The following is a 27,929-nucleotide window of genomic DNA, read 5'->3' on the forward strand; positions in this document are numbered from 1 at the left end:
TCAGTTTGATGAAATTACTTTCCATGTAAGGACATGAGAAAAATTGAAGTATTCTCCTTGAAAGTTGGTTTGGGTTTTTTTTCCTGCCAGCCAAATCTGTGCTAGCTGGCTGAATACTCCTCCGTTTGGTGCCTTCTGCCTGATTGCGCAATCGGCACACATTTCTTCCTCTCCTTGTACGGTGGGCTACCACCGACTTTCCGCTCTGCTTCGGAGGGGACAAGAACCGAGTGATGTGAGATCAGATCTATGTTGTCCTTGTTTGCAGCAGGGGTGGAATATATGAACCTGCTGTGCCACTGCAGTAGTTGAAAAGGAGGCTGTGGAAAAGGAGGCTGGTGGAGAAGCAGTATTCTTGCTGCTGTGGCAGGGGTGCATGACGTACAGACAGTGAAGGCTGGCAGTTCTCCTTGTGTCCTCTGTTCCTCCATGCAGGAGACAATGCACTTCCTGACACTGCTGTCTGTTGTACTGCCCTGTGGCTGCATGCTCTGAGGTTTGCCAAGGCACTGATCTTCAAGTAGGTGTTGTTCCTGAAGAGCCAGAATCACCCACCCAGGTTTCCTCTGAGACACCAAGCAATGGCTGGCTGGCTGGGTCAGTTAGCCATGCAAATACCTGGCAAGTCTTAGTTTTCTCTGGCAGAGTTTAAAGATCTTTGTGTATTAGGATCCTAGCCCGCTCAAGCCGCTTAGTGACGTGCTCAAGGGCTTGGCTCAAAAATAGTTGCAAAAGGGCAGGTGGGAGAAGGACTCAGGTCAGAGCTTTCGTAGAACATCTTTAAAGCAAGGAGGAGGTGCTAACTGCACATGCATGATGGGTCTGTACAAAAGGCTGGGTAATTCTGTCCCACTCAGCACATGTGCAGGTGCCTGTGTGCCCTGGGGACACCATCAGAAAGAAGGCTGCTGCTTTGTGTTTTGCATTATTATGGGGAAATATCTGCCAAAACTGCCTCTTCTAAGATGCCTATTGTTTGGCTCAAACATTCTGGTTTACTGAAAGGACAATGTGGGGTTTTTTCTTTTTTAGTATTCCATCTGGGTTTTTTAAGCATTTATGTTTGTTTTTCAAGCTTTTCTTCCTTGTTGTGCAGGTTAAGAGACTTCCTCCAGAAATTCTGTTTTGTGAAGCACAGCAGAAGCATAGAAAGGAAAGGCTGTCCTTTCTGCAAAGAAGTAAAACATATGGGGCAGAGGTAGAGGGTGGAACTGCCCATGGAGGTAATGAGAAAGCACCAGAGAACAATTGATCTCAGTGCATCAGTAGCTGAAGCAGGTGACTTCTAGGCATCCAAACAGAGAGCCTCTTGTGAAGAAAGACCAGCTGCAAGCAGGACTTCCCCCATGGCTCAGAGGGGAGTGTTAGAGCATTTGAAGGGATGTAGGAAAGCCAAAGCACTTTATGCTACTGAGGAGAGGTTAAGTCAAAGTCAGAAGATGGTTGCAACCACACTGTTGCATGAGTTTTACAGTGTCTACAGAGCTGACAGTCAGAAACAGTGAAATACTGAGGCTAAAAGGGAACATGCTAAGCATAGACGATGACTGCTCAGGCCTTGGTTTGACATGCCCTATGTGTGTCTTTCAGGCTGCAGAGCTGCTACGCTTCTACTTGTTATGTGGTTACTTCCCAGTCACCCCCTGGAAAGGGAGCAGATTTCCCATCCTACAAGCTCTAGTTTCCTTCAGAAAACACCGCTTGATTGCAAGCGTATTCATTTTTGGTTCAGAGATGCTGCTCAGCGGCAGATATAGGAGCAGTGTGGCTGAAGGAGCAGTTTTGAATTGTGTTGCATAAGAAAGAGCAGCCAAGAGAATGCTCAATAAAAGAACTCCTGAAGCATTGAATTTTATGGCCCTCTTTTCTGTCCATTGCTACACAGGCAGGTAGTGAAATGGGCCAGAATGGCTTCCTGGGAGGGAAAGAGACATCAACAAATGTTGGTCCTGTCCTCTCATCCTTGTTAGAAAAGATGAGTTAGGGGGAGTGTTTTGAGTTGGGAGGGTGCTGAGGGGAAGAGGTCCAGTTTGTGTTGAGACAAAATGTTGTGTGCCTCATTTCTGTCAGCTTCCAAACATCTGTTTTATATCTTGTTATTCTGAAGTTAACTTACTAATATTTCTGCTACAGCAGAGCTCCTGCTATGGACCAGCAGCCCACTGTCCTGTGCACTGTCCCAGCATAACAGACAATGTCCCCGATGCGCAGAACTTACTGTCTGAGCAGAAGACACGAGAGAGGAGCTCAGGACATACAAATCTTGCAAGCTGACCAGAAGACACAGTGTGAAAGGTGGCTATAATAATTCTGTTTCCTTGGTGAAATACAATTGAAATACAAAGAGTTTATATTCTTCATGACTTCTTGTAGATGCAGGCATATTTTATGTTTCATTTTGTGTTTGGTTCACTTGCAGCCCACAGTTCTTTCCAGTGTTTGAATGAGTAATGAAAATGGTATGTGGCTGCAGGCTTTCTGTATCTTGGAAGGCACAATGTTAAAGTGGCAAATTATCTGGTTTGATAGGGGAATCATGGACTGGCAGGTTCAGTTTGGGGTCTGGAAGCTGACCTAGCCTTTGCATCTTCAAAAGAAGGAACGTTTTTAGGTGCAGTTAAAGTCACAATGAATTAACCAGATCTGAGCCAAACCCTTCTAATGCTGCAGTTCTTCAGTTCAATAGGACTAAAAACATCCTGTCAACAGCAGAGGGTACACGCACAAGGAGCAGGTTGGGTGAGTTACTATTTTCATATTGTTGAACTCGAGCTTTTAAATGGAAGATCCAGGATGAGCCACTCATTTTACTGATTTCTGGAACCACATATGTTTGCAGAGCTGTAGGACTAGTAGATGTCAGTACACTGCACCAGTTTTATCAGAGACAAATTTGAAGTTATGACCTTGGTTTAGAGACTGCTTCTGCAAGTGCAAACAGCAGTGTGCAGCAGCTTGCACTGGCCACTCAGTTTCTTGCTTCATTACTGCTCTCTGTAGAATTTCTGTGGCTGTATTAATCTGAGGGGAAATCTGTCACAGGGAGGGAATACACCAGCTCTCTGCCTCCCCAAGGCAGCCAGGAGTTGGCTGTAAACCTCACTGTCGTGCCCTGAAGTGTTTGGCCCACCGAGGCTGAAGGCTGCGTACTTGTCCCTGAAATGATGGTCAATGGAAGAAGCGTGTCTAGTTTGCATCAATGTACAGGTGGGTGTTACCAAACTTATCGTTCAGAGATCTCAGACTAAAATAGAGAAGGGCTTTCCTATGATTAGGTACAGCAGCTTTCTCTTATTGAGAAAACAGATCACTGGATCCAGAAACCATGAAAAAGGAATACAGAGGTTACTGGGTCATTCTCTGCCATAAGAAGCTAATGCGCTCTGACCACCAACATGCACTAACCAAAAGCGCCAGGCAGGGGAGACTAGATGGGCAGGAAGAATCATAGTAAGTGTTACAGATGTTAACATCCTCTGTTAAAGCACGTGGTCTTCCCTAAGTGCCAATGGATCTCCTTATTACAAAAGAGTTGTGAACTGGTATTGATAACTCTGAACAGTGTCTAGAAGATTTCCTCAATCTTTTATCATTCTGTTTTCCTGTGATTTCTGTCACTTTCAGGTAAATGGAAGATTTGGAGACTAACTTAATCCAGACACGCAAAGCATGTAGAATAGAGCAAATGGTAGCAAAATGGCTTCATCGCTCTCGGGATGGTGCATCCAGGTAAACATGTTTTTTGTGAAAGGAATATCTGTTGATCACCTTTGATCAGAGACTGCACAAGCTTGTTTCCAACAAACAGGGGCAGTCACAGGTTGCAGATCTTACTCATTTTTTCAGTTGTTCTTGGGAAATATGCAGTAGTCCCTAGAAAAAACAGAGTTTTTAAGCATCCCCCTTGGTTTCCAGGGACAGATGTTCCTGCTTTCACCCATTCTGGTTTTGTGAGCCACATCTGCCGAAATACAACAATTCTCAATGCGAAATGTGCTTTTCTTCAAGATGGGGTTGTACTTCTCTTTGTGTCTTACCATTGGCCCATGTTTTTAGGGCAAGACTGGGTTGCAATTACAAGTGATCCTGGCCCACAGCTGCTTGACTTTCTAAGGTTTGTGAATCAAAATTAAGCTGGACTGGATCCTGGCAGAAGCAGAGAGCTGTAAATTCTCTCACTGCCTTGCTGGGTAAAGGTGTTGCTGTGATCTGTGGAGGTCAGGGCTTGCTGTGGAGCACACCTGGAGTTCTCCCTCCATGTTACGACTGGGCTGGGGTGGCTGAAATTGTGGTTACAACCAACTGGTGCCACTGGCCTGATGTCTTCAGCTTTCTGTGGAGCCTGGGGGATCACTGCTGGCCTGCACAGTGCAGAGCCACCCATGGGTATCCAGAGAAGTGCTGGCCTCTCTGTGTACTGGTGCAGCCCACTGAAAGTGAGGGTGTGTGTATGTGTGTGGATCTATGCCCCTTCGATAAAGTATCTTCTGGCTATATCTTAATTAATCACTGGCTCCTTGTCTTACAGGGGCAGAGTGTCTGTGACAGATAGCACCAGTGAAGGCAGTGGCCGGCCTGCCAGCCGTGTCAAACTTACTGTCACAGTATACAAAGATTTGGTCCTCCATCACTACGGCTTTGAGATTTGTCCAAACCTTCCTCTTACAATTGCATCTGTCACTGCAGGTAAGCACTGTTTCCTTCTCCCTACAATCACAGGTGTGAGAAGCCTGAACTGTCCCAGATGGCCTTAGTGATAAACTTCTGCCAGGTATTTATGAGTATTTATTTACCTCTGGTTGGCATGTGATCCTTGAATACTGAGGGCAAAAGCCTGTGTGCCTGTGGCATGCAGAGTGCTTGAACATCTACCTGATTCTGATGGCATGGAAGAAATCTAAGCCAATGGCAGCTTCACTGCTAATCCTTTGCCTGCACTCGGACACAGCTGACCTTCAGGGATGCAGAAAGCTGCTTCAAAGCAAAATTCTTACTGGTCTTTTATCTGAAATGCAAAGGAAGAATTTCATCTGATCTTAGAGCTCTTATTCTGCAGTGGCCCCAGTTGAAAATGCTCTCTGGGCTTACAGCCCTGTAATGTGGAGAGGATCACTGCTAGTTACAGGCAGCCCAGCTGAAATTCTGCTTAAGTCAAACAGATCAACTCCTCCAGTTATAAATGGGAGGGATATAACTCTGCTTTTAAGGTGGCTTGGGGGTTTTGAATCAAAAACTGTGAATCTGTTTTTTATTTACCTTTTATTTTTTTAATGGGTACACAAAAATGCCTGCTTTTTACCTGTTGGTGTGAGTGTGACAGCCAGAGAAAGACTATGCCCGAGCTGGGCAGGTAGGTGTTGTGGGGAGCGTGGCTGGAGGGCTGGCCTGAGCTCTGCCTCTGGCCGCCCATGTGGGCTCTGACATCCCCCATCTGCCTGGGGGAACAGCCTGCCTAAGTGCTCATGCTTGCGGGATGTTTAGCATAAAAGCACCAGTATGGTCTCTGTCCTTTCAGAGTGCTTTGGACTGAAATTTTCTCTTTATGCCCCTTCCCATGTGAAACGTGGCTAAATTAGCTGAGAGTCTTGGGGTCTAAGAAGTGGGGAAGGGGGTTTTCTGTTACGCTTTTCTTTTTTCCTGATAAGAAAGAATCAACATTTTATTAAAACTGAGGCACAAAGAAATCTGTCCTTTTAAGTCCTGTCTTTTGCTGTGGGACCACACTGCTAAAAGCACTGTGTTTAATTCCAAATTATTGTCTTTGTGTTTTGCCTTTCATGTATGCTACCTGACACCGGGGTCTCCCTGAGGGATGGGTGGCGGGTGCTAGGTGGGTTCGTGGGCAAACCTATCTGGCAGAGAAATTCAATAGTGTGCCTCAGCCAGCGGGCTGGCCATGGTGGAGCTGGGGCCTGCATGCATGCTCCTTCTTCTCAGACCAGAGGTCCACCTGCTTCTTAGCCCCTTGGATCCTGCGGCTGCTACTCTCCTGGAAAGCAAAGCTCAGAAACCATATTTTTCTCTTGTTGTGGGTCCTCCCAGCAGACAGCAGGGCTAAGGAGACCTCCTCCGTGTTCTGAGTTGCAGAGGGGAGTCACTGTGCTGGGAATCTAGGCCACATCTCCTGGGGACTGCTGTAGCACCTTGGTCTTCATGGTGGCATGCCAGGAGTGCCGAGCTCTGGCCTGTGCGCTGTATGTGGTCGGCCGCTGGGATGTAACCAGCAGGGTCAGGCCAGGGTGCAGAGAGGGAGCACTGTGCTGCAGCAGCTGCGCAGGCCCCCGGAGGCCTCTGTGGGCCCAGGGCGCACAGGCGGGTGAAGGGCAGGGCAATGCTGCTACCCCCGAGTCCTCCTGTGGTTTCTTGAGAGCCTGTAAGCCCTCCTGCTGCACCCCAGGGAAGGCAGTGTCTGAGGACTGTGTGGTGGACTGTGGCAAGGGAAAAGACATGCGCAACAGTGATTTTCTGTGGTGCAGGGGCAGCTTGTGGAGCCAGAGGACAGCTCGGGCGAGGCGGCATGGACACGGGCAGTGGTACACCAGCTGGCATAAGGGCCCAACGTCCTTTGGCCCCTTTCTGTTTTGCCATCCAGAGGCAGTTGCTGAGGAAAGTGGGTGCCAGGTGGGAAGAGGAGCTTGCAGTGAGCATCCCCTGTGGGAGGAGGTCTGCTGATGTGGTGCTGTCATGACTAACAGTGTGCTGGTCGCCCGCAGGGAGCACCGCTGAAGGGAAGCTGCAGCCGGGCGACCAGCTCCTCCTGATAAACTCTACTGCGGTGGATGATGTGTCTGTCGAACGAGCAGCTGACATCATCAGGTGTGGTCCCGCATGGCCTGTGGGGACGAGGTGGCAGAGGGCTGAGAGGAGAGGTGTGGGGACCGGGTCTCACCAAGGGTTGCAAAGGTGTACAGCTGTGTGGGGCCGGCCCCCCTGCAGAGGAGGACCTCGCTGCCTCCCAGGGTGCTGCGCATGGTGGGGGCCTGTCCTACAGGGATGAGTCCACCCTGCGGCTGAAGAGCACAGCAGCCCAGGAGAGAGGGGTTCCCCCGCTTTCCTGTACTGTGGCAGTGCTCAGTGGGCTGCACCCTGCCTCGCTGAGAGCCCTCCCTCGCAGCGGGGGCAGAGGGGCCACAGGCCTCTGCTGGCGCTGTCTGCCGCGACGCTCGGGGGGAAGGCGCAGGCAGCTGCTAACCCTGGCTGACTGCATGTCTCTGTTACAGGGAGGCCGGTGATGAGCTCCTCCTAACCGTCCTGCGCTGCACGTCGGTAAATGGCCTTTCTTCAGCACTCTCAGCACTCCCAGCAGCACTGCCTCAGATGGCCATGGCCGGCAGTGTGGCCCACAGGGAAGGTGGGGGCGGCTGGGCACGGGCGCAGCCCACAGGACGCAAGGGCCCGACTGAAGCCGTGAGGGAGCTGCGAGGGTCCTCTGCTTTCACACACGCACTTTGAGGAGGTTTTGGGGAGAATCAGTGGTAACTACTGACAGCTCCCCTGGGTGCAGGGCCAGGGTGGCTTGCAGAGCCTGTCACACGGAGAGGCTCACTGAGCGGTTTGAGCCCATGCTCCCTGGAGCTGGAGGCTCCATCAGGAGCTGTGAGGGCCCAGTGGGCTCCACAGGGGCCAGGAGGCCACAACGACTGGGGTGGAGGTAGGTCTCCTCAGCAAGCTGTGGCCTGCCCACCAAGAACAGCCTGGAGTGCTGCGCACATGCTGGGGCTGTCTGGGCCACGGGAACCCCCCAGACACAAAACGCAGAGGCTGAGGCTGCAGGCCCAGTGTCTGCCGTAAGTGTTCCTTGGAAGCTCTTGAGGTTTTCCTTTCTGAGTGCTGGAAAAATGTATCCCTTTTTCTCCAGGCTCTGTCTGGTTAAGGGCTGGGACCTGGATGTGGATCATACTTTGGGAATAGAAGAAGAGTTTTAGTACGAAACTTTGGTGCTGATTGCCCATTCCTGTAGCATAAAATTCCCCGGAAGGCATTTACTGCCGAAATGGTGTGTTTATTCATGTGGATTTCAATGTGTGTAAAAGCTGAGCTGCAAAGCAAGGACAAAATTGGGTTTGTGTGCTTTTTGGCTTCTTGTGATGTATGAAAGTGGCCTGAGGGGGACTTCCCCCCCGCCCCCCCTGCTCCGCCCCTGAAAGCATTTTGGGAGTGTTTTTCGTTTGTTTGGAGGTTTTTTTTTATTTTGATTCATTCTTAGAAACAAGAATGATAATTCCTTTAGAAGAGTTACTGGAGCTCTCAGGCTTAAGGTCATGAGGTTTCTTGGCCATTCAGTAAAGGTATATTAAAGAGAAAATCTCTTAAATATATTTTTCCTGCCCAAAGTTTCCCAGGTGTTGGCGTTTGACGGATGTGCACAAAGCCAAAGTAACCAGAAAAACTTTAAGCAAACCCACTGAACAGTGGCTTCCCTCTTTTGTTAATCTGATCTCCCTTGCCTAGTACATTGGCTGTCAGTCTTGCCAGTGCTTGATCTGCTCTGGAGATCAAGGAAAAAATAAGAGTTAGTTATGCAAGACCTGAATGCCTGCCAAAAGGGGGAAAATGCAATGGCTTTTCAGAGAGAAAAGGATTCCTTCATGGGATTTGGAACACCCTTCACAGGCCTTCATGCATTGTTGAGAAGCAAATGGGGCATGAACCCATTTTTGTTTTTTCCTTTGCAGGTCACTTTAAGGACACCTCCAAATACAGCCAAGGCTGATCTTGGGTTTGGGGTTGGCTCTTGCCCCACTCTGAAGGCAGCTGTGCTTAGAGCTGAGAGGTAACGCCTCCCATCGACGGATACCAGACGCTCTGCCGGGGCTGCTCTGGCCATACAAGAAGAGATGTGGGAGGCCTTGGCCCTCCTCTGGGCAGCTGCGGGGCATGATGCTCCGTACAGCCCGGCAGACTCTGGAAGGGCTTGCTGGCCGGGCACAGAGACTCCTGCCTGCCTCCCTTCCTCCGTCCTTGCCAAATGGCCTTGGGCAAGATGGGACTGTGGCAGGTTGGGAGGCACCTGCGCCTCTGGCAAGAGTGTAGGAATTGCTGTACCTCGAAGTTGTCTGGAAGGACACTGAGGGATACTGCCTCTGTTTTTTTAGGGAATATTGTGCTTCACAAGAGCAGGGCATTTGCACACAAGAACTCAGTGGTTCCTAGGCTCATGTGGTGTCTTGTGAGCTTGGTAAGCCCCTGTCACGGTGCAAGCATGGTTATATGACAACAGTGCAATGAAGTCAAGTTGGCTCTTTAGCCTTGGGCAGTTTTCTTAAACATTTGCAATATGTGAGTATGCTCTAGAAACCCCAGCTGAGCTGGGAAGTGCTGCATACACAGCTGTGTTCTTGTGATACACCGACAGGGGGTTTTGTCTATCACTGCAAGGCACTCTGCATGTGTTGGTTTATGGTGCTGTGTAGCCCCACTGCAAGCCAGCTGTTGGTAGATTAACAGTCGTTCTGCAGGATCCTGACTTCATTGCAGGAGTTGGGGAGATGCCTAAACACAGTAACTGGTTAGCATGCAGTGAAATTAGGAGTGTGCACAGCATGTGTTGCACATGTGTCCGCTTGTTGGACAGCTGGGTTTGGGTTCAGAAGGCAGCAACCACCCAGATAGATCAAAAAGGCCTGTAGCAACCCTGGAGGCTGGGAGACTCCTGACAACACCTGTTCCTGTAAGTGCGAGGCAATGTGGTGTGAGCAGCTTCAGCATGGGCTGTGACCGCACCCATGCCTGTGCTGTGGGCCTCTGCCTCTCGTACCTAACTGCAACAGACTGAGCTGCCAACCAAGTGCTGTTATTTTTTCAGGGCGGGCCTAAGTCATCGTTTCTCACTGCAGAGAAGAGGGCAAGGCTAAAAACAAACCCCGTGAAAGTACGGTTCGCAGAGGAAGTGCTGGTCAATGGAAACACACAGGTCAGTGGGGCATGGCTGCAGCTGGGCGCCGTGGGCACTGCATGCTGGGAAGAAATAGGTCACTCCTGCGGACAGGTGCCAGGCTGCGTTAACGTGGCCAGGTCTACAGAGTGGCTGTACCCTCACTGTGCTAGTCTGCCCTGGATATGCATCCCAGGCATCTGGTCCTAACTTGTTTCCTAGGCTCACTGGTGACTGGGGGGAAGCGCTGGCATCTCCAGAGGGTTTTATCTTTGATTTGCTTACTTAGGCTAATGGTAAATACCTGCATGTACTACTTTTGTCCTTTTACCATCAGGTGAACTTTAAACAAGCATTACACAGCTGTGGGATGTAGTAGTCATCTCTTGAAGTGCTAATCTCTCCGTAGTAAGCTTAGACTGAAGTTTGGGCATGACAAATCCTAACCCTAAAGATGAGAGGTGAATCCTACTGTCCATGCTAGGTTTATTTGCTGCCAAAGTAGCTGGGGTATCTCTTCCTGGCCTTCAGCAGTGCTCAGGTAGCATTGTGTTCAGAGAGTTTGGTACTGGTGACTTTGTTTTGCTGTTGAATTTGACATATGTTCTCTAGCTGATAGGGTGACAGCTGCTTGTGTTTCATATCCTTGCAGAGGGTTTCCACAGAGCATTCACAGCTGCCTCCATAATAGACCGTCTGTAAGTTGAGCCAATCTGTTCTTACGTGAAACAAGATCACGGCTCACTGGAGGAATGCTGCAAATTTATCACAGGGTTTCTAGCACTGATAACAAATGAGCTGGGTAGATATGGGTCTGCCTGTAGTAGAAAAGGACAAGCAGTGAGAACACTTGTAGCTTCCCCGAAGTGAGAACAGCTCTTAAATGTTTCCTTTTTCTTTCTGTGTAACTTACTAAGCTCAGTGTGGTTGGGATGGACTGGGGTCAGTTGGGAGTCTTTAACTCTGTTGAGTTTTCCTTTTTCCCTTCGGAATGAAAAATTTCAGCGGTCAAAATGGCCCACTCCTGTCCCCTACTCATTAGTACTGTTCAGTTGTTCAAGTCTGACCAAATCTTGTTTCTTTGCACTTCGCAGTGATGATGGACCAGCCACTAGGGCCTTTTCTTCTTCTCTTCTAGGCTGTCTCTTGTTTCCCATCTTTGGTGGTAGGGAGCTCTTCTGACCGAGCTCAGGCAGAGCCTTCCCTGTGGCAGGCGTTTCCTCTTCTCCTGCACTAGGGCAGAGGTGCAGCCAGAGGTGCCATGAATGTCACTAGCCTATTTGACAGGCACAGTGCTTTGGCAAGTGTGCCTGACTCCAAGCATGTCGGGACTCCGACTCCTTCTCCTTCTCTGGCCTGCTCTCCAGAGCAGGAGAGGGTCAGGTGTGACTCCTGGCATGTTTGCCAGTAAGTCTCTCTAGACTCTGGGATACATTCCTTCCTGCCAAGTTGTTGCCAGACGTGCTGGAGCTGCTTCAAGGCTTGTCTCTGCTCTACCAAAGGCTGTGTTCACATCCCTCAGATCTTAATGACAGGTCTGTCTGGGATCCTGCCTGAGCATTACGGCAGCTGGGCCACCCTTCCTGACATAGAAGCCAGGTACTGGACCCTTCATGTGGTTGGGAGACGTGGCACACAGGCTACAGAGCTCACAAGGCTGGGAATAGGGAAGAGGAGGATGTGCTCTGGAAGTGGTCCCAAGCAGAGATGACTGAGAGGCACTCTGGCTGATCGTGGGATACAGCCAGACCTGAAAATGCCAGCAGCCTCTGCTTTTTCTTATAGCTGGAGGTTCACACTAGTATCTGCTTGGGAGCTTCCATGGAGCTGCTTCAGTTAGAGCTTGGGCACTGGTGTTGCAGTGCATGGAGGTCTCAGATCTGTGCCATTCACTTACTGATTGCAAGGTAGGTCTTGAGAGGTCCGAAGAAGGCACTTCTGGAGTGGACGCTGTACTCTGCACTTCCTACAAAGCCTCTATCAATATTCTGCTGAGCTAAGTTAATTATACCTTTGCAAGTGCAGAGGAGAGACACAATCAATATATAGTTTGCCATTCATTTAAGGAGAACATAAAGGTAGAAGAAATTCATTCGGGTGTTGGGGTCCCACTGGTGTTAGCTTCCCTTTTCACCAATTGGATATGGATCCTGTTTTGAACAGTAAAATATTAGCATAAAGGAAGAATAAATAAATTTGTTGCATATTTATGACTTCTTTCTGGAAAAGCACTATTCACCATGGACAGCAGCTACTCTGCTTGAGTGTTTTAGAACTGCTCTCCTTTCAGCAGACTGATGTATTAAGACAGCCAAAATGAGTATTATGGCCCTGAAAAACTGCAAAGCCTCCTGTTTCAGTAAATATACTACTCTTGTTGTCTTAATGGAGCATTGCTAAATGATCTTTGTGGCAACTGGAAGGAACCCAGAGGCTGCCTTCCGCAGTTGAAACCTGAAACTCCAGTTTGGGAACATAAATTGTTAATAAGCCTCAATGCTATCCAGCCTTTATTTTCTGTTGTGAACTTATGTATTTCCATATAACTGAATGGTATGCAAGAGACAGGTCCCTCAGGATCCTCAGGTCAGCATCAGTCAGTGTATTATTAGAAGCTGTGGGCCTAGCTGTAACATGGAGTAAATCAGCCTTGCACCAGACAAAACAGGAGGGGTAGAGCTGCTTAAGCCATAGCAGAAGCTTTCATAGTAGTCTATTAGAGCCTGCACAAAAGGAGAGAAATCCCATCTGTGTGTTCTGGCCAGCTAATTGGATCTGACCAGGAAAGTGGTGATACTTAATTTGTATATGAATTTCTATATAGATTTCAAGTTCTGCTGTGTGCTGGCTGTACAAGGCCCCATTCATATGATAACCTGCAGCTGCAGGAGCTACCAGAGAAAATGTGCAGTAAACCAACATCACTTTTCTGAAATTGATGGAGGACCCAAAGCCTGTCAAAGATGTGATGCATTCATGCTACTTAGCATGAAGGAGTTAGAGCCTGGGCTCAGGAATAGTGGCAGTGTTCACTTTTTTCTCAGTGATGACTGTAGGCAGCTTGAACCCCACAAAACAGGGAGGGGAGGAACAAGGAACAAGGTTCAGAAGTGTTTTATGTTTGTTCTGGTAGTACTGCCAGCATATATAGTCCCTCTGTCAAGAGGGACCAAAGTTGTGAGATTTATAAGGTGTTGCACAGCAAATGAAACATAGGAGACATCATCTTAGAAATGTCATTCTCAACCTTGAGACTGTCATGACAAGTAGATAAACTCTTTAAGATTGGAGGAACGTGCTCGTCCAAGAACATAAGATATGCTGAATGGGAAGTCCAAGGGTGAAGGAGTAAACCTTCTCAGCACTGAACAACAAGAAGAATAAGGCTGAAAACAAGAAGAAAGGTGCAAATGAGCTCTACTAAAGGAGTAAGGTGGAAGGCTGAAAGGTGCAGCTCTAGACAGCCCCAGAAGGACAGAGGCCAAGTTCCCAGACCTTTCTCAGAGCACCCAATGGAGGTGCTTTTGCTATAGGAGTCATTGCCTTGTCTAATGCATTTGAGACCTATCTCAAGAAACTCTGGTGACATGATCTCCTGTTTGGGAAGCCCCAGAGTCACAAATCTTAGGGGAATGCTCAATAAAAGTACCACTGCATGTTTAGCTGAATCCTACAGCCTTGCCGTGGTGTGCAAGATCTATTCATGGTAACATGGAGGGTTTGGGTAGCTCTTGAGTTGAAGTCATGCCATTGCCAGTGGGAAAGTGTCATGGTGGGCGTTAGTGCTGCCTGGTGCCTGGTAATGGGAAGATGTTTTTTTCCAGCAGACATCACTGCTTTTCTGGTAATGAGCACAGAGGATGGCTCTCAGCTTTCAGTATCTGCCAGATCCTCCTATGCCACGTGGGAACTGAACAGTGGGCGTATCTGGGCCATGTGCAGCTATTGCACTGGCTGGAGTTTTATAGTAAAGGCATTTGTTAGGCTCTCTTTCCCTTGTTCCGTACCAGAAGCATAATCAGGGAATATAGCTTGGTGCCACAGAAGAAGATTGCAAAAGCAGAGAAAGATTTTTACTTATACCAGGATGTGCTGTGTCAGGCAGAGCAGCCTGGTGCCCGGAGGCTTAATGTCCAAGGATTAGTGCTGTTGCTTTTGTTCTGCAGGGGAATTCTCTTCTTTGTATGCCCAACGTTCTCAAGGTATACTTGGAAAATGGACAGACGAAGGCTTTCAGGTTTGAGATGAGCACTACTGTGAAGGTAATGATGCTTGGTTGTCTGTCTTTGTTCCTACCACCTGAATTCAATCCAGTAGCAAAGGTGCATGCAGTGGAACTTGCAACCTCTTGGTTGTATTGGCCAGCTAGTGGGAACAGGATTGCCATCTGATGCTGAGCATGCTGGATTTTCCATGTCCTTCCTGCAGAGGAGGCGTTGCTTTGGTTCACCTGTTTTCTTCTCAGCAACCCATTTTCACAGAACTTGCAGGAACTTGGCTATGAGACCACTACAGCTTTGTGAAGTGTGATTGAAGTTGGGCAAGAGGACAGGTTGGTGGGGGACTGGCAGATCAGTAGCTGTCTGCACAAATGTTGCTTTCCTTGTAAACCACATGGCAAAATACAGAGGAGTTTGTTTAATATAGCAGTGACGATGTGCATCCCTGAGAGGGAGAACAAGTCTCCTGGCTTGGGACCTGGACAGTGGAGTCCAGGTTTGGATATCATGTGAACTCAGCAAGTGCAATTGTGCCAGTCGTTACTTAAAGTGCCAGTCCGTGTTCCAGCCTCATTTCTGCACTGGTGAAAATGTTCCCCTGTAGAGACATGAAAACTGATTAACCCTTGAGATGGAAAAGCAGTACCACCTCCCTAGGATCACTTGTGCTTGGAGGCATTATAGACAAGTTACTATCATTCTCTTCAAAATACAAGGTGCTGCTCTCCAGAGCCACTAATCTAGCACTTTCCATAATTGCCGTGTTTAGATGTAGGCTTACAAACTTTAAGTTTCTCTAGCCTGACCTTTAGAGTTGCTCAGTGTTTATGTTGGACTTAGTAAGATTTGCCTGTGCACAGTGATTGGAGGTCATAATTTCTTTAAAGGATATATGATGTCCTGCAGCAGTGCAGTTACTGTGAAAAAGATGCATGATGGACAGACATTCTGGAGTTATTAGGCTGAAAGAATATTAAGGGGAAAAGCAAGGTGATTTTATTTATAATGCACTGAAAACTTTCCTCAAAAAGGAGGAGTTTATTGTCTAGTTCATCCAAACTTCATAAAACTGTTGTCATCTCTCATGCAAGTAAGTCTCCGCAAGTCTTGTGACTTGCAGGGCAGAGAAAAAGAAAATAATGAAATAAAGCAAGGAGGTAGTAAGGAAAGGGGACATGAGTTGTAAAGAGAGATTTGAATGCCCACCTGCAAGGGATTAATTTCTAAAAGATGGATTAGCTCTTCATGTTTGACTTGAGTTGCTCACCTCTGACCTGGAACAAATTTTTCCCTACTAGAGTTGAGTGCAACCCTCACCAGCGTCCTCACAGAAACACTGAAATGGGTAAAATGCTTCCTAAGTTAGGTGTTTTCAAAAGTTCCTCTGCTGTTTGAGAGATCCTTGCTTAAAACTGAGATGAGTCAAACGTTTATGCTTACCTCAAGAGTCAAAGGACCTCTCTTTCAATTTGTACTCAGTCAAGCCTTATGTAATGTTTTCTGTTTGCCAAAAATAAACCTAGTTTTTTCTATGACACTTAGTATTTCAACAGAATTCTCCATACAACTGAAACACCAGTTTCAGTCAAATTTGGTAAGATTTTTACAATTATGCTCTGAAATTCTTGTTTATTGATGGGGAGAAGCGTTTTTCACCAGTTCTTTATAGTTTCTTCAAAAAGTGTTGTAGAGTTCTAGAAAGCTAGAATGGTTAACAGCAAACATTTGGATCAAGGGTGACAGAAAGTGCTTAACACCACCAAACTAAAAACTGTAAGGCCAAAACTTTCAGCATGAAGCAGCCCAGGACATGCAACTCTAGGAAATGGATTTGATGCCTATTATGCCTTGAAGTTTGCATCTTACTGCAGTCTTACCGCAGCAACTGCAGTTTCCCTATCTTGTCTTCCTGATCTACTGAAATATGTTGTCCTCCCTTTATCTGTGCTTCCTCTGCAGTTCCCTTGACTCCCTTCCTTACCAACTGGCTGGCATCAGTGGACATGGGTGGCTCTGACCACCATCCTGCCGACTGCCTGGCTGGCATATTCGTTTGTTGCTCAGACATCCAGCTGGGATAGCACAGCAGCTAACTGTCAAGCTTGTGCTTGGTGTCCCTAAGAGGTTGCCCCGTACTTCCACTTCTGATGAACTTGCAGGCTTTCTCTAACCTTGAGACCTCTGTGGTTTGTCTAGGTCAATGTGTTCCGAAGCTGCCAGTGAAGAGGGAAAGGCAGTACATCATACAGGCACTGGTTTCCTGTGAAACAGCACTAAAAATTTCACTCTGTGTTGCAGCACCAAGCATGTTCTTGGCTGCAGAGAATTTTGTGTCTGGCCCACTGCCATTTTCAGTGTTGTCCCACACAGCTGCCAGTGGCAGGCTAGAATCATCCACATTCATGCGGTGTGCTAGCAGTGCTCAGCAACTGTGTCTAAATTCTGTTTGACCATCTATGTGCCTTCCCTTCCCAGGACATTGTTCTCACCTTGAAGGAGAAGCTTTCCATCCGGAACATCGCGCACTTTGCTCTTGCTCTGGAGGAGCAGTACAACGTGGCAAAGATCCACCTGCTCCATGAGGAGGAGCTCATTGATCAGGTGAGGAGAGCCCCTCACATGCCCCTGCAGCCACACTGGAGGGGGGCACCAGCACCAATGAATTGTGGCCAGCAAGGTGCAGAGAGAGCTCAGCTCTGCAGGTGTCACAAGAGGGGGTGAGCTTGGCACCATCTCCAGAGTTGCTGTCCTCTTCTCTCTGCCTGTTGCATGTGTTACCACTGCATTAATCAGAGCCCCTGGAGAAATGGTGCTTTCAGAAGCGTCTCACTCCATTTAGAGAGCCCACAGAACAATACCCATGGGCTGGTATTGCTTGGACTGTGTAGAGCAATTGGGGATGAGCATTGCTTTGTGCCACCTGTCACATAGGCCCATCTACAGAGCACTATCTGAGATGATCTTAAAATGGCTGCGTACCCAGCTATTTACAGTTCCCTAGGTAGTCAGAGAGTTAACCCAGCCACATGCCACTTTGATTAAATTCTAAATCAAAAGTTTGTGTCCTGCAAACATGAAGTTAGCTCTGTTAGTAATTCTGTTGCTCTGCTAGTAATTCTGGGCTAATCTGATTTGTGAGAATGTGCATACTTGGGAGTCTCATCTCCATGCTGTTGACTTTGTTGGTTGGTGATCCACTGTGATGCAGGAGGTTTGGTAGCTAACACTGTCCAACCACTGAGCACATGTGCCTGAGAATTTCTGCTTTGTTTCAGTTGGTGAGCTTGTATGGGATTTGCCCAGAATAAAAGATGCTAATATATAACCCAGGGGTCTTAACGTTGTATTGACATTATGTTGATGATCCAAGTGTCTGTTTAGGGCTGTTGTATCTTATGACTGAACTTAAAAGCAGAGAAGCTTGCCCCTTCCTCTGTCATTATCATATAGCCTTGAAGCCTCTGTCCTGGTTATACTGCAAGTATATGAGATCAATGGATATTTAATGAAGTTTTGCTGTCAAAGGACTTCCAAGCTACCACAGGCAGAAGCAAAAACCAGAGAAAGAATCGAAGATAAAATTACAAACACTAGCAATGTCTCCTTGTATTTGCTAAGGACAATGGCTGATCTGCAGCCATCCCACTTGCCAGTAGCTTTAAATGATTTCTGTGAGTTCATACAAGCCAGAGGATTACTATGCATTTATGAAAGGAGGTACTACAGCAGTAGTTGTGGCATGATGCTGTTTGTCTGTTGCAGGTGGTCCAAAAAAGAGAATCTCACGACTACAGGTGCCTCTTCAGAGTTTGCTTTGTCCCAAAGGATCCCTTAGACCTCCTGCAGGAAGACCCAGTTGCCTTTGAATATCTCTACCTGCAGGTGAAATCGAGGCATTCCATGCTTCAGGATCTCTTCTCACCCAATTCTCATTTCTGCTTTAAACCAAAGCATACTTCAGGCCAGTTCAGTTATATGAATGTGAAATGCAGAGCACTTAAGAACAGAGCATTTGGATTCAACTTGCCTTAAATTCTTGAATCAACTTAAATGCTTGGCTTTTTAACAGAATGAGATTGAAATGAGCTGGGTGGCTCCCTTTATTTGACGCATGGTAGTCATATCAGAGGTCATATCCTGACTTCTTGAGCTCCCATCATCATGCTAACTCAGCTCTGTTTGTTCCAGAGCTGCAGTGATGTGCTTCAGGAGAGATTTGCTGTGGAAATGAAATGCAGTGTGGCGTTACGTCTGGCTGCTCTGCACATACAGGAGAGGATCTATGCTTGTGCTCAGCCACAGAAAGTATCCTTGAAATACATTGAGTAAGTTCCCAAATTTCTGTGTTATGTTGTGACTAGGCCTGGCAAAAGAAGGAGCCAACTAAATGTGGCATCAGCTCTATGTTTGCCCAGTGTTTAACTCTGGATATAAGACTGTCTCTGACCCAAAGACACTTGTGCCAGTCATTTTAGGGCAAGGTGGCTTCACGAGCCTCCCTGTCTTTAACGTGATGAGCTTCTTGAATAATATGGACGGTATAACATCTGGGCATGTCCCTAAGCAGAGGGAGGTTCTGATCTGTAGCTACAGCAGGGAAATGAAATTGCAAAACTCTCACATAGTTATGGTTGCCCAGGCTGCTCCTGCCAGTATACTAAGATTTGCATGCTGTAGCTGAGAGAAAGTAATCATCAACTTTACACAGCCAGTACTTTACATCTGTTCATCCACCAGAACTATATCAGAAATATCTAATTTCAGTAGAATCATAGAATCATAGAATCATTGAGGTTGGAAAAGACCTCTAAGATCATCGAGTCCAACCGTCAACCCAACACCACCATGCCCACTAAACCATGTCCCTAAGCGCCTCATCTACACGTCTTTTAAATACCTCCAGGGATGGGGACTCCACCACTTCCCTGGGCAGCCTGTTCCAATGTTTCACCACTCTTTCAGTAAAGAAATTTTTCCTTACATCCAATCTAAACCTCCCCTGCCGCAACTTGAGGCCATTTCCTCTCGTCCTATCGCTTGTTACTTCAGAGTAATAAGTGATAGGTCCTGTGAAGTAATGGGATCTGGAAAAAAAATACCGAAAAATGCTTTAACAAGCAGCAGGTGTGCTGTGCTACACGTCAGTGCTGTTAGACCACACTTGCCCTAAAGAACAACCCTGCTTTAAGAACTTGTGATAGGCCAATCATTAAATAACAGACATTTGTGTGGTAACTGCACCATTAAGCCTCCACCCGCCCATGCAAGAACTACTGATTCCTTGCATACAGCCAGACATACCCAACCATGTGCAGTTAGTGGAGAGTGAGAAGCGACTACAGACAACTGCAGCATTCTTAGTTCCTGGATATTTAATGCTCGGGCTGAATAAACTCTGCAGCAGAACAGATGGCCCACATTTTTGGGTCTAGGGAACTGGAGATGTTAAAATGTAATACTCTTGTAACCAAAGTAAAGTGAATGTAAAGACAGAATCTTCATCCTCTGGGTGGCAAGGACAGATTGGGACCATTATGCTGACTAAGCTTGTAGATTGTCTCCTGTATAACGATATAAAAACAGGCATTCTGCATGAAAGCACGTGTTCCTCCAACCCTATCTCCTGACCCAGTAGCAGATGCACATAGAAGTGAATTCGAGTGAGGCAATCATGTTGCATGAGCCGTCCAGACATGTTACAGCACCCTAAGGCTCGGTGCATCCTGGACTGGCGTGGTGCCTTTGCCCTTCTCTGCCTCTGGCCAGCTGCTCTTCTGCACATTCCTCTGTTGCTGGGGGACAGCACAGCTGGGACCCCTTTTGATCCCTTCCCGTTTTTCTGGCAGGAGGGACTGGGGAATCGAAAACTTCATCTCACCAACTTTGCTTCGAAACATGAGAGGGAAGGATATAAAGAAAGCCATCAGCTACCACATGAAGCGGAACCAGGTGCTACTGGACCCTCGGCAGAAGGTAGTGTGCATCCCCTGGGTTCAAGGTGCCTCCCAGGACGGGGGCAGCATCTCTTAGGGCCAAAGAGGCAATGTCTTTCCTCCGTGGGTCTCCTCTCTATGGGACCACTTGGGGCTTTTCTCCTATCTTTTCCTCTTGTAACTTCCTCTGCTGCGCATGCACCCTAATTTCTGTGCATAGTGTGTGTGTTGCAGTTTGCTTGTGTGGTTACCAGATGGCAAATGTGGTAATGTGGGATGGTCCTGTACAGATCTATTGCCTATCCAGACCAAGCTAGATGTGTTGGTCAAATACAAAGTCCTGTACGAAAAGAACATCTTCTAGCCTACAGGCTACCTGTCAAACCTCATTTGTCTGTCATGTTTCTAAACAGTATTTTTTCTCTTGCAAAATGAAGCATACGCTCACAGCAGTCCACGTGCGCCTGAGCTACCTGCAAATACTGGGAGACCTGAAGATGTACAATGGGAAGATCTTTAATGCCACCCTGATGGTACGAGTACTGTTTATTTATGTAATTGGGTTTTGGCATACTATCTTACTGCCTGGCTTTGTGAATCTCGTATGGCAGTGTACTTGGACAGTAACTGCAAAGATAGGGCATAAGAAGCAGTTTTAACCCTTTTTCTTCACCAGTGGGTAAGATCATGTGTTAACCAAAGCAAACCCTATCTAAAGCAGAAATGTTTAAATATTTTTCTAAATTGATTGTTGATGTGAGACTAGCAACCTCTTACTGAGTCTCCTTCCCTGTCTTTGCTTTGATGTTCATAGAAAATGTAACATTAGCTCTGGTGATGCTGTTTCAGCCAGCTCCAGTCATACCACTTTTCCCTGTCCTGGGACATCATGATAAATATTGGTAAGGGACTCTGCTAGGGTTAACTCAGCATAGTTCCATTGACATGAGTAACATACCAGCCTACACAATAATTACGCATAGTTTTTCTAATTGAAAGTTGTCACTCTTGCTCTTCAGACGAGCTCTGTCTAGATTTTCTGTGTCCTAAAGTACTTAAGAGATCTGGGGGGAGGTGTTCAGAAACTCCTGAAAAGATATTGGCCATGCTTAAACCTTACTGTAAAAAAGAACACTGCTCTTTTCACAAGAGGTTTCTTGGGGTTTTTTTTGCCTGTCCTCCATTTGGATCTGTACTGAACTGTGGACCACAAGCTGTTTTGTACAGAGAGCTGAGCAGTGTAGGTAGGTCTGTACTAGAGGAGGACCTTGCTGATGGGTTGTAGTAATACCTAGGTTTACACTTGTGTGCAAATTGAAATATTTCTGCCAAATTATATAGGCATTAATTTATTTTTTTTTAAGTGTGTGATCCTAACAGAAAGTGCTGAAATTTCTTCCAAAACCAAAAATGCCTTCCTGAAGTTTCTAGCCAGCTCCAGTAGGTCTCGCTAGGTCCACCTGGCACAGCCTGCCAGGTGACACTTCTGATAGCAACCTGCTGCTGACCACCTCTTTGGATCTGCTAGATGGCTGGTGCATCTCTGGGGCCCACCTGCCTTGGGGGCACAGGGAAACTGGTGGTCCCCAAGCCAGAGAAGAGAACGGCTGGGAGCAGGTGACCTCACAGCCTGTAAGTAACGAGGGGCTCCCTTTGCAGCCCAGTTGTAGAGTCCAGTGTTAAAAGGTATCACACAAGATCGGGTGGCTGAGGAGTCCCTGCCCAGCACAGGTGAATGGGTTCCTGCTCAGATGTTGGCTACAGATTTAACCTCTCCCCCTACAGCTACAGGACAGAGAATCATATGTGGCCTTGCTGGTGGGTGCCAAGTACGGGGTGAGCCAGATTATCAATAACAAGCTCAACATCATAACAAGTCTGGCAGAGTTTGCAAACATCAGCAGGGTGGAGCTTACAGAGGAGTCTGAAAAAGTGAGCATGGTGAAAATCTACCTGCAGGATCTGAAGGTAAGCGGTGCTTTCATAATGACCAGCGTGTGGCTGTGTCAGGGCCAGAGAACAAGGGGGGAGTCATTCACACCATTTATTCTTTTCAAAATCTGACATTTAGCTGATGGTATCATCAGTACAAAAGGCTTACTACAGACTCAGAAGGGAAAGCTTGTAGGAAGAATACAAAATGACTGAAGAAAAGTGATTCTTCCTGCTGTCCTCCATCAGTGAGACATATCAAAGAAACAAAATGCAAGAACAACAATTTCTCTTCTTTCTCTGTGCCTCATGCAAAAACAGAGTGCTCTGCAATGATGGCGGTATGGGAGAGAGGGGATGTCTTTTCAGTGTGCAACATGTTCCTGCAGATTGTGGTACAAGCAATATTTGTCTATTCTAACATTTTTTACTGTTTTCTACTCCCCCCCAAAAAAAAAAGCTGCTGACTCTGCTGCTGGAATCGAACAGTGCAAAAGATCTTGTCTGCCTCATCATTGGCTATTACAGACTGTTCGTGGATGCAAATGTCTCCATATTTACCTGGGGAGAGAAAAAACAGCAACTGCACCGTGTCTCAGCTGAAGAAGGTTTAAAAAAAGACCAGCCATTTTTTTGCCAAAGGATGGGGAGAAAGTGGGTGGATCCTCCAGCATTAGAAGTGTTATTCCCTCCTGGGAATAGCATCATGCTAGAACAGTAGCTGAGGGGTGTGCAGTGGCATCTGCAAATTATTATATCAGCCTTGGTGCAGGCAGTGCCAGGGTTCCACCAACCACAGACATGTGGGCAGGGGAAGAGCAGTAGTAATTGTCAGCTTTTCCCAAGAAGTGAAGGCTGAGTGCCTGTCATCAAAATAGCAAACTTGTCACTGAACACTTGTACTCCTTTACCAACCTCCTAAACAACTTCCCCTCTGCTGGCATACCTTGGCCAGGAGAGAGACAATCTGTTTGCCATGCTGTCCTGTCCCTCATCAGGGTAACTCCAGCCTCATAGGGGTTGCAGACTGAGGCTTTAGGCAATGAGTTAGCTGGCTGCTGTTCTGCAGCTCCCTCTGGTATTGCTCTGCAGTAAAACCAGGCAAAGCAGGCAGGAGGGACCGAGCCTCCACGGACAGGTTATGGCCCTGCAGGTCAGACTGCATCTTCACCTTGTTTGCTGATGAGCAACTGAGGGCAGAGCTCTCTGGGCTTTGAGTCCCTGCTGCGCAGACAAGTTCATAACCCTTGTCTGGCTGTTCCTCCTTGCCACTGCAAAGGACAGGCTGATAGATGTGTTTAAATCCCAGGGTATGAATCTCGAACCTGCAGTGACTCTGAAGACTCCTGGGAGCTGGATTCCTCCTCAGAGCATTGCTTGGACACTCCAATAGCATACAGCAGCGCCCATCCAGTGTGCAACGAGGAGGAGCTAGGAGAGCTCCACAGCCTGGAGAAGGACAGCACAAAGCCCCAAGCTGGAGGGAGTGACCAATGTGATGGGGGTGACAATGCAACAGACAGCACATCTGAGGGTTCAGATTCAGCCAACACCGAGAGTCGAGGGTTTAAGACAAGTGGCTCCAGTGAATCTATGGATGCACTGGAAGAAGATGAGTTGGAAGCTTGCTCTTCCTCCAGGCCGGAGTTCTTCCACTTCTACACACCAACAGTGCAGGAGATGAGCAGCTCAGACAAGAGCTTCTTCCCAATTCATGCTGCAGGAGGCTCCAGCAGGGCAGAAACCAGAGACTCCTTCTGTTTCTTGCAGGTACCACATGCAGAGGAGCCTGAGAGTGAAGACAGCCCCTCTGAGCAGAGAGGGGAGGACATTGGTGCATCTGTGCTGGAGACCAAGCTGTCTGAGAGAAACACTATGGGCTATTACAGCCTGTGCTACAGCATATCCCCTGCAGGCAGCGTGGAGAGGAGCAACATCAGTCGCAGCCCTCAAAGAAATCCTTGGAAAGATGGGTCTGACCAGGAAGAGGCACCACGTGGAGCAGAGCAGAGGGCAAAGGCAAGCGATCTCATTTTGGAGCCGCCCCCAGGCTTTGGTGACACCAGCTCTGAGGAGGAGTTCTATGATGCTGCAGACAGGCTCAGCCCTCCAGATGCCGTGGCAGGTAAACCCTCACCCACTCGCTGCAGGTCACCTTCCTTCCACCCCCCTGGGCTAGGGTGTTGCCTGTTTCCTGTGTCAGTCTTCCTGGAGGGATCATCTTTCAGCTCTTCATAGTTTTCCCAAGATTTTTGAAGGACCTTTGAACACCCATTCTTCATAAGCCACTCTTCAGCAGAAATACAGTGGATGTGCACACAGGGGTCAGAGCTGCAACTTTGCAGGGCGATTTGTCATCACATCCAAGCATTGGATCCCAGAAAAAGTCAGTTTTCAAATTAGTTTGGCATTCTGGAAAGTCCCCAGGTTTCTGCAGGAATTCCAGAATACTGATGTATGGCTTTGCCTGATCCTGAAACCAACACGCTGCATGAGTAAGCTCTGTGCATCCTTCTGTGTAGGCTGAATCTTCGGTGATGAAAAGAGTGATGAGTTCCAGAAACAGAATATAGGAAAAGCTGTGTGTCTTTGCACTGACAGGGAGCTTTATGGCAAATATTTCCACTGTTAAGCAGTACCTTCACTCTGCTATCTTCCTTCAAGCTGAGGAGAGCTAAAAGCTGTAAAACATTATTGTTCCATGCACCCCCAAGATCAAAAATAATTTTTGGGTCAGGGGCATGTTATGTAACTGGGTCAAGGAGTCCTGTGGCTGAGCAGCTCCCTGGTAGTTGTATTTTCTCAGAAAGGAGAGGATTCTTGTTTCTGAAATAATCAGCTCTTTCAACATTAACTAAACTTTTTAAGAATTTGTTTTGTGTAGTTAGAACAATTTTGGCTTTTGCATTCAAGCACGGTAACAATACCATGTCCAGGCACAAAACTGTAATCTCTGGCAATTTTTATCATCTAAATATCCAGGCTGGGAATTTCTGATGTTGTTTCTATTCAGTGTTAATAAATCTACAGCTGTAGGCAGTGCTCTCTGTAGCTGCTGCTAATATCACCAAATTTAACTTGAGAATTATAGCTGTACCTGCAGTCAGATCAAGTGACTCTAGTAAACAAGGGGAGAGACGATCCAGCACCCTTCATCGCTCATCTTGGACTTCAGTCTTTGTAGCCGCAGACCCAGACTCTTTATTTTTCTTGACATAGCTGACTCCAAGTAGGTGCTTGGTCATAACGTAAGAGGCAGTTTCCTTTGGCACTTGGGAGCCAGGCTTTGCTGCCAGACATTTATGTCTGCAATTGCAGGACCTGTGTTAAGAGCTTTTTGGCCCACTGCATAGATGCATGGATATTCTGCTGCCTGGGGCTATTTCCTGACTTGCATGTTTTTTTTCTTGCCAGCAGCCTACAATATGACATCCTGGGAGGGTACAGACAACTCCTCCTGCATCCTAAAGAAACCAAAGTGTTACAGCTTGGGGGAAAACCTGATGACAAGGCAGACAGCAAGGGAGAAACACAGAAAGGAGAAGGAGCTAACATATGCCAAGAGCCTGAGGAAGAGGAGATCTTTCGTGAAAACCGATTACACCTCACAGGTCACTTTTCCCTTGGCTTTGCCAGGCTCTCTGCAGAGCTGCTGCTCTTGGCCACTCCCACCACTACTCCTTGCTCAGCCCCCAGCTTCACGCTCCTCAGAGAACATCAAGAAGGATGCAGAGCTGGGACTTCCTGCTGCCATCCAGGCCCAGAGAGAGACTCCTAGCACAAACCCATCCTCTGACCTGATGGAAATGGAGCCTGACACCATGGAAACAAAATCAGTGACTGACTCGGTGGTTTCTTCGATTTCAGTTGTTCGCCTGCAAGTTGACCAGCACAGGGAAGAGAGTGCAGGTGTTGCCATACATGTGGATGGTGGCCTCCAACCCGCACATGCTGTACATCCACCTTCCCTGTCCCTGGAGGACACTGTGCCCCTTCCTGGGGGACAAAGCAGAGCTGCCCAGGAAAGTTCCTCCATGAAGACAAATACTGGGTGGCCGAATGAGGAGAGCTGTGTGGCCACCAGAGGCTGGCTGGCCCAAGTGGCACTGGAGGAGGTGGGTGAGGCAATGGCAGCCCAGCACAAAGCTGGCGATGTACTCCCATCCCTGGGCCAAGAGGTGACCTGCCCCACTAATGAACACACACTGCTGCCATCAGCTCATGGCCCCAGTGTGGCCTCTGCCCATGAGGTGGCCCAGGACCAGGAACTGCTCCCCACTGCTGGAAGGCAAGCAGCATGTGAGGAGCCTGTCCTGGCTCCCTGTGAAGAAAGAAAAGCTAATCATGACAGCTGTGCTGAAAACAGCAGTGACAGTGCCTTGTCACAGGCAAAAAGCAGACAAGTGATAAACAAGGAGGCCTTATGGAAAGCGCACAATAAAAATCATGTGGGTTTTCCAGATGCAACCCAGCTCTTAACAGATTGCAGCAGCACTTCTGGAGTTATAACTCGCCTCTCCTGGCTCTCACTTGGGATGAGGACAGACCTCATATCACCCAGCCCATCTCAGGAAAGGGTAGATATCCCACTGGAGCTTTTGGCCTCTCAGAAGACCAGTGGGTGCCTGGGGGCTGATGCCGTCAGAAGGGAGATGCAAACATCTCCAGCTGGACCACCCTTTGAGAAAGAGTTGGTAAGCAGCCAGGGGCTGGATGAAGGAGAGCCCAGAAAAGATGCAGGAAATGTGGCTCACAAAGAGCCAGGGCCTGTTCAGACTCCTCTTCCCAGAGAACAGGCTACTGAGGTGGGGAAAGACTCTCTTCTGACTCCATCTCTAGGGCTTTCCATCTCCTCAGGCCCAATTCCCCTGGGCTCACTGGGGAAAAGAGCAGGAGACCATGGGGCTTCAAAACACTCCTTCCTCTGCTTTAAGCACAAGAAGGATGAGCAGGCCCCTTCTGAGCCCATCATGACCAGGTCCTTGGGTTTTTCCACAATGAAGAAGACGTCTCCACCACAGCTTGGAATGGACAAGTGCAGCTGTCGGCTGTCCTATATCAGCTGCTTCCACAGGCCTGATGACAAGGGGGAACGTGAAACCACTATCCCCATGTGCAGCATTTTTCTGGGGCCCCTCACGACCCCACCATCCAGCAGCCGCAGTCTTCCTGGGACCCCTGTGGGCAGTTACCCAGTCTCCATTGCTAGGGATGTGGCATGGTGGGACCCTCATGTCCAAGCCCTCAGCCAGCTGAAGGACCAAGCACGGATGAGCCCTGCAGATTTCTCCTGCTTCCTAGCCTACACCACAGAGCTTCAGGAGGTTGTGGGGAAGCTCTGCAGGAACCGGGCAACCCACCTGCAAGATCAATGTGCAGAGCAGGGTGCTGAGAGCAAGGGTGCCCTTGGCTTAGCCTCCCGGGACCTGCTGTCCAGTTGCCAGGAGCTCCTGAAAACAGAGCAGCCCCTCAAAGAGCTGCAGCGTGTGCTGAGGGTGACATTCGACCACCTGGTTCAGCTGGCAGTGGCCTGCTTCCAGGTGACGCACTGCCAGTTGTGCAGGCAGAGGCAGCAAGAGCTCGGGGCTGCGCTCGTGGACGTGGTGGGCACCTACCACCAGCTTGTGCAGGCTGTTCACCAGCAGCTTTGTAGGCAAGACTGCCCGGATCTGGGTGCCAAGCTCCTCGCCCGCCAACACACAGCTCTTACAGCTGCCATGTTTTGTCTCCTGCAGCAGTTCAGGGTACCCCCATTGTTGTGATGGGGCTGTTTGGTGGTACACGGGTGCACTGGGTGGTGAAGAGCCCAGCCATGTTCCCTCTGTCCACTACCAGGCTCTCCCCCACAGGATGTTTAGCCCCACAGCTCGAGATTGGTCACAGAAGTATGTGTCCATGTGTTTCGGCTTAGCTCCACCAAGAGCTGCCCTGGCTGGGGGGGTGGTCATGGGGGAGGGCATGCTGCCCTCC

At 48.1% G+C, this 27,929-nt stretch overlaps 1 protein-coding gene across 1 annotated transcript; it reads left to right on the forward strand.

Annotated features, from left to right (window-relative positions):
- Window positions 1-3,628: 3,628 nt before the first annotated feature.
- Window positions 3,629-27,793, forward strand: FRMPD1 (FERM and PDZ domain containing 1). Its single transcript, XM_009280600.2, has 15 exons — window positions 3,629-3,729; window positions 4,529-4,686; window positions 6,714-6,816; window positions 7,221-7,266; window positions 9,806-9,913; window positions 14,041-14,136; window positions 16,570-16,695; window positions 17,857-17,976; window positions 18,283-18,419; window positions 19,941-20,067; window positions 20,465-20,560; window positions 21,813-21,995; window positions 22,420-22,567; window positions 23,269-24,084; window positions 25,374-27,793. Exons 1-15 carry the CDS (start codon window positions 3,629-3,631, stop codon window positions 27,719-27,721), a joined length of 4,713 nt encoding a protein of 1,570 aa, XP_009278875.1. The 3' UTR covers window positions 27,722-27,793.
- Window positions 27,794-27,929: the final 136 nt, after the last annotated feature.

Source organism: Aptenodytes forsteri, unplaced genomic scaffold (genome assembly GCF_000699145.1).
Source record: "Aptenodytes forsteri isolate BGI_AS27 unplaced genomic scaffold, ASM69914v1 Scaffold203, whole genome shotgun sequence".
NCBI lineage: Eukaryota > Metazoa > Chordata > Aves > Sphenisciformes > Spheniscidae > Aptenodytes > Aptenodytes forsteri.

Excerpts from the sequence above, each read along its gene's own strand:
- FRMPD1 (XM_009280600.2), top strand. The coding sequence starts at position 3,629 with ATGGAAGATTTGGAGACTAACTTAATCCAGACACGCAAAGCATGTAGA. Across the intron at positions 4,687-6,713 it reads AATTGCATCTGTCACTGCAG|GGAGCACCGCTGAAGGGAAG; the intron begins GTAAGCACTGTT and ends GGTCGCCCGCAG. Across the intron at positions 22,568-23,268 it reads CCGTGTCTCAGCTGAAGAAG|GGTATGAATCTCGAACCTGC; the intron begins GTTTAAAAAAAG and ends TTTAAATCCCAG.